General features: G+C 42.0%; 1 protein-coding gene and 1 long non-coding RNA gene across 2 annotated transcripts; one reads left to right on the top strand and one right to left on the bottom strand.

The window, feature by feature from the left end:
- Nucleotides 1-2,558: 2,558 nt before the first annotated feature.
- On the bottom strand, nucleotides 2,559-3,458 carry LOC138689538 (uncharacterized). The gene is made up of 2 exons (XR_011328385.1): nucleotides 3,288-3,458; nucleotides 2,559-2,924 (listed from the first exon to the last, which is right to left on the bottom strand). It is a non-coding gene; the product is annotated as an uncharacterized lncRNA (long non-coding RNA).
- Nucleotides 3,459-5,665: 2,207 nt separating this feature from the next.
- Nucleotides 5,666-9,779, top strand: COX7A2 (cytochrome c oxidase subunit 7A2). The gene is made up of 4 exons (XM_069804689.1): nucleotides 5,666-5,819; nucleotides 7,012-7,101; nucleotides 8,601-8,685; nucleotides 9,564-9,779. The coding sequence occupies exons 1-4, from the start codon at nucleotides 5,802-5,804 to the stop codon at nucleotides 9,620-9,622; spliced, it is 252 nt and encodes an 83-aa protein (XP_069660790.1). The 5' UTR covers nucleotides 5,666-5,801; the 3' UTR covers nucleotides 9,623-9,779.
- Nucleotides 9,780-10,158: the final 379 nt, after the last annotated feature.

The following is a 10,158-nucleotide window of genomic DNA, read 5'->3' as shown; positions in this document are numbered from 1 at the left end:
TTTTATTTTGTTCTTGAATGTACATTCACTTTCATCTGGATGAAAAGATGTATTCTCAGTAAGTGTGAATGCAGTTTAAGTGAGTTGTATTCTGGGATTGCATATTTGTTACAAGTTGTTTATTCATGGTCCAATAGCTTAATCTATAGGCAGCTCTAAACAACACTACTGATTTATCACATAAACACATGACCGTTTTTACTGAATTAGTTGTGTAATCTTCTTAAACTAGCAGTTCAAGTCTGTATAAACTATGGAATGAGGCAACATTTCCAGTGTGCTAGCTTTCTGTAACTCCATATAATAATTTGTTAGCATAGTACAGCGTGGCAGCCCAGGGCTTTTAAATAGTCAAAAGATTTTAAGATTTTATTTACAGTGTTGTATCTATGTTGCTGGAATTATAGAATAAGGGTATGTACCTCTGTATGTTGCAAGGCAGAAAACTCTCACAAACTGTTAAACTGGCTTTCACCTGTAGAGTAGCTGCTAGTCCAGAATGCAGTAAGTGAGCAAGGGGATGTCTCCCAATTACTGGTTATTAAAATATTTTGAGTTTTAAACTTTGTCACTTGAATTGCAAATATATTCTGCTTCATTCATAATCCCTATCTTTTTCCAAGTAGGAAATGCTGCATTGGGGGCTGTGTTCAAAATTAAAAACAAAGTATTTTTCCGTCTTTACCTTAAAATATTTTTCAATACCTTACCTTTTTTCTACTGACTATAGCTGTCAGTGCTGCTTCGATCTTCTTAATGAAGTACACCAGGATGAGAATTGCTGTCCATTTTTTGTTACAATTAAGCTTTTTCTCTGAGAGCCTGTAGCAGTAAATACTTGTCAGGCAGTATGCCTGATGGACAGTGTGCCTGAGGAGCTTAAAATGCTTACAAGAGCTTAAAATACTAGGTCAAATTTTTAAACTCTTCCTTCACTCACGCTCGTTTGTCTTGATGTCACATTGAGAACTATGGAGATCCTTAGATTTTGTATTTCTTGCAAGTTGCCCATATGTGCCCCGTTCAAAGATGAAACCACGGCGTCCCTGTCTGACACTTCTCAGGGCAGTGTCACTGTCCTAGTGTTCAGTGTCATGTGTTGAATTTGGATTTGACCACCTGTGACCTGGTACTTCAGTGGCATCCTTCACAGGTATTCACTACCAGGCTCAAAAACACAGAGAGCAATGCCTCTGCTTTCTGAGTGCCATTTAGGTGTTTTCCAGGTCTTACCCAATTGAGGCAGTGCCCAAAGTGTGAGAGACTGTAAGCTTTCTGGAGGCTGCTGCTGTTACAAGGGTCTGCTTATTAATGAATCTTTCCTGGAGACAGTAATTTGGGCAACTAGGGCATGTCCCTGTCTTATGCAAGAGCTCTCCAAACAAATTCTCTAGTGTGAAACCAACTTCCTTATGGTTTCTCGTGAAAATCTACATCCCTGTAATAAAGCAGATTTTCATCTCGGGTATTTTTTTTAACTGCATCAGGCTATTTGGGGAGCTGTTGATTGTGCTTTGCTGAGTCAGAGGAAGAGTTACCAGTTTATAACTGGAATATGAAGGATCCTTCAGAGCCTTTGCCTTCCAAGGTCACACTGGTATTGAAACTAGGTTCTCAGCAGCATGGTTTTGCTTTAATTAAACCTTGAAGAATGCAAGCCTTTTTTAGAGAATCTCCGTGGGAGGAAAGGCCATGACAGTCTAGGGTCAAGTAACATCTGCAAGGGTATGTATCTGCTTGAATCCATCAAACAGAGCGATGAACGTGGCTGGCGTTTGGATTGGATTCACAGGAGGCGTTACTTCTCTCTGATGCCCTACTTGCAGTGTGAAAGTAAGGGTTACAATATCTGTAGACAGACAGATGTCCAAGACTGAGTTGAAGTGAGTGTCTGGTGGAAAAACATGACTAAGTTTAAAGGAGAATGTACCTACAGTTACTTTAAAAAAAAAAAGTTACTGATTGGAATGCAACCGCTGAAGACAAAGAACAAGGTGTAACCATAGAGTAATTTGGAAGCATTGCAAATGATTCCGATCCCCAAAGTTCCCGTGACAAGAATGTGGTTTCTGATCTTGCCTGAAAAAATGGTGATCTATGCTTGGTACCTCATAAGTTAGTTTTCTGTAGAAGTTTGATATTTGTGTTGCCTGGGGTTGTTCCCTGTAACTGAACTAACTAGCTATAATGAGTTAGAAATGAAGAGGGCAACAATGCAAAGGCCTTCAGGAAGGTCTGCAATGTCAATCTTAAAATCAAGCCAGTCTCATGAGGGTTTTGTATTGACCTAGTCAGTGAGTTTAAAAATAAATACAACAAACCAAACCCAAACACAAAAATAACCAACACCCCAAAATGTTCCACATATCAAATACTTGTCTGTATTTATTGAACAGCCTGCCAAAAATTCTCACTTTCAAAGTAGGAGAAAAAATGTGAAAATCTTAGCCAATTTTATTCCTGCTCTCTTCTTAGCAGTGTGGCCAGTTTATGGAAGAGTTTTCTTCTAGCAGTGTGAAAATGGACTCTGAGGTATAAAGCCCAGCTGCAAAAGTTCGTTGTTTGTTTTTTTTGTAGTAGTAGTAAATTTTCCTCAGATCAACAGAAGTATTTTCATGTAGAAATACCATATGTTCTAGCTCACGGAATCTGTTCTGATCACTGTCTTGCCTTCTGTGCCTAAATGTGAAGTCTAATCTTACTTGACAGTTTCAATTAAGACTAAAGTCCATTATGAAATGGCCTGATAAGAATTAGCAGATCCTTACATGACCTAAGTCTCAAATAAGAAACTACCTTTCTGTAAGCCTCCCATTCCAAACATGCTCAGCTTGCATTTGAAAATAAAGTAATACTGTCCATCACTTGAGTTATACCAACTGCTGCTAGAAGGTCTGAAGTTGGAAAACTATCTTCCTCATTTCCTGTTGGGAATAAAATAAAGAAGAGTAAAAGCATAAATCAATAATTAATGAAGCTCAAGAAGTTTAAAAAAATTTTGAAAGAAAGTAGGTGGAGTTCTTTCTCACCAGAGCCTGATTTCAGATAAAGATGACTTAAAAGAAACAATTCAAGCAAACTGAATACCAGAGTTATGTACAAGTTTAATCAAGTTTGTACCTGAGGATTGTGCCTAAATTTTGCCAAAGAAAATGGTGAGATGTTTTAAGTAGTGTTAGAGGGCCAGGAATGTAATTAATGACCTCATCAATTCTGTTATAAAAATGGGAAAGATTAGACTGTGATATTCTTGGAATAAATGAAAATATGATTGTCCCCAGGCTTACCTACTGAGGACTGGAGTTACGTGGTTGAAGTTAGTTTATGCTTCACAATAGACATTTGTAAACTTCAGAAGAAATCTTTGTTCTTTCTGTCAGCACATTCTTTTAATGCAACTTTACGGTATTATACAACGCAACTTGGAAAATGGTTATACTAAGATAGAATACAGTGTGTTTTCTCTTCATACACAATGTAGGTTTTAACTGGGTTAGTCAATTATTTTGTTTGCAAGACAAAAAATTAAACCAGTGGGCAGGCAAGACTCAGGAGGAGGTTTAAAAAATTGTCATTTTCAGCTCTCCTGCTCCACCAGGGGTTTCCACTTCCACAGTTGGGTTGAATGTTAACTCAGTTGTTTCTGTGATCTCTTTAGCAGGGTTTATGTACCCTTCTATTATTGGTTTATGAGGTAAAATGGGTTTTTTTGTGTGTTGAATGCTTTTTAACACAGATTAACAGCCCTGTTTTCATTTTGGCATAAACAAAACTGTTTAATGATGAGTTTTGATTAACAATTTTATTATTCTTCAATACAATACATGCAAAAGTTACTCTATCCAGTTAGGAAAAAGCAGTCCAAGTTTGCTTCTAGTGAAATACTCTTACCCTGAGGTGGCAAGTTGCCACTTCCCTTTCCCTCAAGTTTTCATTTCTTCATAAATTAATCAACACTGAGGACCCCAGCTGTGCTTGCTCTGAGCAGGCATCTTGTAGCTTTGATTGGTATGTAACTCACATGACAACTTTTAAGTATGGCCTTTCTGTTGTAAAGTGTGTTTTGACAGACAATAGCACTGAAGCTCAGATTCAGCTATATCAGGAAATAGTCTGCACAGCAGAAATGAAGTAGTAATAATTTCTCAGGGGATTATGATCCTTTTATCAGTATCTGAATACAACTGAGCATATAAAAATCAAAATAGAAATATTATATGCACTTGTAAGATGAAAGATTGCAAGAGGAATGAATGGAAATCTATCTTGCAGTAGTAGTAATGTATTGTAAGTATTACTCTGTAATAGCACTGCTTGAGTGTTTGAAAACTATTTGTTAAATAATGCATCCAATTTCCTCCTTTGTTACAACACATATTTCTCCATGACTATGCTTTCTAAATGGACTTTTTAATATTCTACTCAGCTAAGACTATACCTATAAATACTTCTTCATCTTTGCATTTTTAGTTTTTTTCTGGGGCAGCTCATCAGATTGAGAAGTGCTGTGCTTTGAGATGCGATCCTTGTTATTTCCATACTAGATTGAGCGCTAATTTGCTGTATTCATCATGAGGTTTGGCACCAGTGCAAAAGCAGCGTAATGCCAAAAACTGAGTGCACTGCAACTGCAGCAAAGCTAGGAAATAGTGTTCCTGACAGCATTGTATTTCAGCCTAACATTGAAGCACAAGAAGACACAATTACAGGGGCTAGATCTGCAATGCAGAAGAAATACAGGTTTCTCAGAGCACTTTCCTGAAGGTCAAATAGAATGTTCCTTTAGAATCAAATAGGCTTGCGTTTCATACAAATCTAGCATTGCTTCACCATCTGCAATTACATATTGTAAAACACAAAACTGAAGTTGGGTTTTTTTTCACAGGCCAAGTGCTCCATATAGCTGCTACTAACGGAGTTGGGGGCAGGTGCACGTTTCAGCATTGGTTTTTTTTCTGTGTAGTGCCTCAACAAGGGATGCCACATCTCTCCCAAGGGTCTAAGACCCCTCAGCTGGGTTAACCCAGTCTCTGCCCCGCTCAGTGTCCAGCCCCAGTGACGGCCAAAGGGGACCTCGGGGGAGTCCGTGTCAACAGAATCCACCCACCGTGGTACCCTCCCGGGACACGCTTCCAGCCCCTCCGCACCTCTGAAAGTTTTTAATGAAAGGTGATGTTAAAATCTGTACGCAGCAGCTCTGAGGGATGTTTCTCTCACGGATTTCCTCTGGAGGCAGGGAAGCGGCCGGCAGCCACAGGATCCCGCGGTTCTGTGGGGAGCTCGTCTCTGGTTCCCGGGCGTCCCAAACGGGACGAACGCCCCATCGGACCGACCACCGGACAAAACTCCTGCCTCGCAGGGGGTGCGGGGCCTGGGCTGACCCCCCTCACCCGCCCGCAGACGGCTCATTTGCGCAGCGGCCCCCTCCCGCTGCCTTCCCCCGCCTCGGGCGGGGGACCCTTCTGCGCTGCGGCACCGCGAAAGACTGTGGCAGGAGTGTGAGGAGGTGAATACCCTGCCTTAGACCGGCCGAGACGCGCCCACCCACCAGCCCGCTCCTCCCTGGTGCCCACTGCCGCCCTCTTCGCCCCCCCCGCCGCCATTTTCTCCGCCCCCCCCGCCGCCATCTTCTCCCCTCCCCCGCCGGGAGGACTGACGCGGCTGGCGGGGCGGGGCGGCGCTGTAGGCTTTGCGGCGGCGCTCTGGGCGCCTGCCTCTGTGGTACCGTGGGTGGAGGGGGGAGCTGCTTCCGCTTCCGCTGCCCTTGTTGCCGGCGGGAGGTGAGGGGACCAAGAGCCGAGATGTGGCGGAACCTGCTGGTGAGGCTGCCGGGCCGGGCCGGGGAGGGGAGGAGAGGAGAGGAGCCCGCCACCGCTGTGTCAGCCCGCCGCGGGGCTGCCGAGCCGGGCGGGGGTCTCTCAGGGGCTGTCGGTGCCCGGCCGGGCTGCGGCACTCGGCCGCCCGGTGACTCCCTGCAGGCCGCGCTAACGGCGGGTGCTGCTAAAGGGGCTGAGGGTAGGTGGGGTGTGTGGGGACACACACACACACACACACGACAGTGTTACATTTCAGGTCCTGGCCCACTCGCTCCACCTAGTGCTGAGCGTTAGGTACTTGAAGGGGTGGGAGCTGAGCTCGTCTGTGAGGAGATAAATTTTATAGCGTGTTTTTTTGGGGGTGGGTGAGGGGAGGGGGTGTGGGGTTCTGTTACTTGCAGCTTGCGTCATCTGGATGTTTGCTCCCGTGGCTGCGTTTTTAGCGGTGTTAATTCTGGGGGAGAGGATCAATGTTATCAGTGTTGCTTGAAGGAGACTGCTGGCAGCTTAGAGGTACGGCTGGTTCTTTGCTCTGAGATTTGGCGTGTCAGCGAAGGCAGACTTGGAGGCATCGGAAGAATTGTAGATCATTGGTTTTGGTGGCCTGACCGGTGCTAAGGAGCACCCGTATGATCTGACTATGGAAACAGATCCTAGCTTAGGACACAGCAGGGTGTCTTTAAACTCGGGGGGTGGAGGGGTGCCTTCTTCAGCCCTGTGAAGTTCCTGTGCTGGTGGCTAGCAGGTGAACTGCAGCTATGGCAGAAGATCCTTATCTGCACAAGTATGTTTGTCTTAAATATTATTGTCCCCATTGCTAGAGCCAGACACGGCGAATGGTGACTAAAACTGAGATCTAAAGGGGCAGAGGTCAAGATTTCCCCCCAAAGGATGCTAGTTGTGAAGGTTACGCTGCAGATCTGTAAATCTGTTGTATCTTAACTGAAAGTAATTTTCCTGAGTTTTTCCTTTTCAGGTAACCAGTCAGTCAGTATTTTACATAGTCTGTTGAAAGATTGACTGAATTCAAAACCAGTGGGCTTTGGTGAACTTTTGTTTGTTTGTTTTTTAAAGACTTTCCTTTCTTCCTGTACCTTCCACTTCTATCTTACTTATAAAAGAAACTATTTCTACCCAGTGTGGATATAGCTGAAAAATGTCAACTTTTTAAAACACTGTTTATCTTTTATTTCAGGGTCTTCGCCAAATTTCCCAGAGGACCATAAGCACTGCTTCACGCAGGCAATTTGAAAATAGAGTTCATGAGAAGCAGAAGCTTTTTCAGGTATTGAGTGAGCACTGACAGTAGAATGATGTTAGTAGAGTAACAAGGTTTTAGTAGATCACAATTGCATACATTTTGTTTCTAAAGAACTGGTGAAAGTCCTCTTTACATCTGAGGTGAGCCCTTGAAATCAGTTGTATGACTACAGTGTTTGAAATCGGCAGTTATTTTCTACAGAGATTAAGAGTGTTTGTACCTGCATACTTGACTTGCTGACTCTTTAGGGGTTTCTTTTACCCTGTGAAAAGATTTGTACCTGAGTTTCTTATGAGTAGTAGATACTGTACAAAGATAAAGTACTCTGAAATGAGATGAGATGAGATTGGGGAGTATGTCCTAAGAACAAATAGAGAAAAACAGCAAGTGAGAGGTCAGAAGTACAGTGAACAGTTAAACCTGCAATCTTACAGTTATATTCATAGCTCATAGATGAGCCCCATAATTCTTAAGGAGGATATGATATTATTGTACTTCTCAGTTATGAAAACAGTAAAGGTCTTAAGGGATTGGATTCACTCCTAGAACATTATTGAATCTTTAAAAATAATTTCTGAATTACTCTCTTCCTGATTGATAGGGCCACCTAGTGAGAACTAGTGGTTCTTCAAATGCCAAAGCAGTGGATACTCGAGAACATACTCCCAACTGTGAGCCATAACCTGGAGCAGTAGCTTCATACTGAGGATAGATTAGCCTGGGCTTCAGTGATGTGAAAGGGAAAAAGTATATTAGAAGCCCCAGTTTAATAGTGTTTGTGTCTTGTTGCTTTCATTTCCCCTGAAAGAGAAAGCCAGTCTTGTTGGGACACTGCTCAAGGAGGGCAGTGTTCATTGCGAGCCAAGGGGAAGTGGGATGTTGGTGATGGGTGAGGTCAGAGGTTTTGTTTCTGCTGGTGGAGATCCCTAGGCGTATCTCTTCTTCCTCCCATTCCTTTCTTGTGGGGCAGCAAGTTAAGCTGGGCTGGGTTGCAGGTCACCAGCACTGGAGGCCAGCTTGAATTCCAGAGCAGCGTGAACTTGCTGACAAGGGTAAAGATCATGTGGGTCTGGTGTCTAGGAGTTTTACTTCAGGTGGAGCAAAACAACTTCCTGTACGACACCAGCTGGCAGTAGGGGCTCCTCCCCTTGTCGCTCCCTATAGCAGGGATTGACTGTGCTGGAGATGATGGGAAGTTTCTAGGGATGGTAGTTATATCCTGTACAGCCGAGGGGGCTGGCAACTGGCATCAGAAGTGCTTAGGCATCTGCCAGTCACTGCTTTAGAAATGAATGTGCACATCATTTACTGTACTTCCCTAGTATATTACCTGATACCCTAGTATCGCCTGATACCAGAGTGAAAGCTTGAAAAAGTGGAATCTAAATAAGGTTCAGTATCTTTTGGAAGTTGGGGAGATAGTTTGGGGAAGTAATTCTTGTTCTGTGTAATTCTAGTTAGATTAACACAATATTGCAAGGACTGTATTTAAATAGTTTCTTTTTGTCACTTGTTTCCATTAGGAGGATAATGGCATCCCGGTGCATCTTAAAGGTGGTTTAATGGATGCTCTGTTGTATAGAGTCACCATGGGTCTTACAGTTTTTGGTAAGGCTAATACTAAAATATTTATGCTTTGGTACGATTTCCAATGTGCTAATATTAAAATACTTTTTCTTTTCTACAATCTCCAACATGACTGGTGTTTCCTCTGTAAATTAGTTATGCAGTTCCTTTAGTCTGTTCTTTAGAACATCCAAAATGCACATAGAGTGGGGGAAAAACCCCCACATTTGGACATACTATATATTTATTTGTGCTTTCTCAAATTTAGCTTTTCAGATGGCTTTTTTTGCCCTGACTAATTGTACTATGGGCTGAAGACTCGTTCAGAATTCATGTATGATGTGAGAGAAAACTAGAACTACTTAGAAAGCTTACTCTGAAAAGGATTAAAATGTAATTATAGCACATACATATATCAGTTTTCTCACTAGCCTGACTCCTTTTAGTGCTAGGTGATACTTGCTGTGCTGAGGTTTCACGTACTGTAAAATCTAGCAGAGTGTATCCAAGCTTCATGATACTGTATATGTTTAACCTTTACGTTGCTTTTTACATAATTTTGTAATAGCCTCTAATTTAAATATGTTGATCTAACAGATTTTCAGTTCAGTTACTTTAAGAATGAGTAACCATTAATTTATGATCGTCTGTGTAGGTTCTACAAACATGCCTCTCCCCTTTTTTTTTCCTGTTTCTGTATTTTTATGCAGGCTATGGAGAGGTATTTTAGGATTTTTTTCCCTAAAATATGAATTGCCAAATAAAAAAAATCATTGAGATGTGGCTATGTAAATGTGTTATGTCTGAATTGCAACTGCTTATTGTCAATATTTCTCCTGGAATGAACTGGGAAAGGCAAGCGGACTTGAAAGGAGTTCTGTTTACCATTCTGAAAACTTCTTTTCTGTCTGTTAATTCAGGAACAGCCTATGTTGTTTACAAGCTGCTTGTCGTTTCAATGCCCAAGAAGCAGAACTGATTCCAGTTCAAGACGCCTCAGTGACTAGCATCTCTTCGTCCAATTCCATGTGACTCCATCGGCAGCTTATACTTATTATAAGCAGCTAGCTTAATGCTTGGAATAATGATTTAATTGTAACATGTTAACTGCAATCAATAAAGCAGTTTTTACGTTGTGTTGTGGTCTGTACTGTATCATGTGCTCTACGTTAGAGTACCTTTACTTCCAGTAAATGTATATTGAGTTGATTAATATGCAGATCTTTGAACTTTGAGCCTCTTTTCTTTGTATGTGGTTTATGTTAGTACTTCAAAGGTGAGTTAAATGCCCTGAATCCCTATGGGAAAGTGATAACTCGTCTTTATTATAGGAATTTCCTCTTCCTGCTGTAGTAGAGCAAGTTAATCTTGTAATAAATTATTAGGATTAGATTAAAACTGTGTGGAGATGAATGTTGAGGACTTGATGGTTATGCTGTATCTTTGCTGTCAACTGCTGGAAGTTGACTATAATACATCTGGAATTGGAGGAATCTGGTTCCTGATCGCCATCCA

The sequence above is a fragment of the Haliaeetus albicilla genome, chromosome 17 (genome assembly GCF_947461875.1).
Source record: "Haliaeetus albicilla chromosome 17, bHalAlb1.1, whole genome shotgun sequence".
NCBI lineage: Eukaryota > Metazoa > Chordata > Aves > Accipitriformes > Accipitridae > Haliaeetus > Haliaeetus albicilla.
The sequence above is the reverse complement of the archived record's forward strand: the minus strand, read 5'-3'. Positions and strand labels throughout refer to the sequence as shown.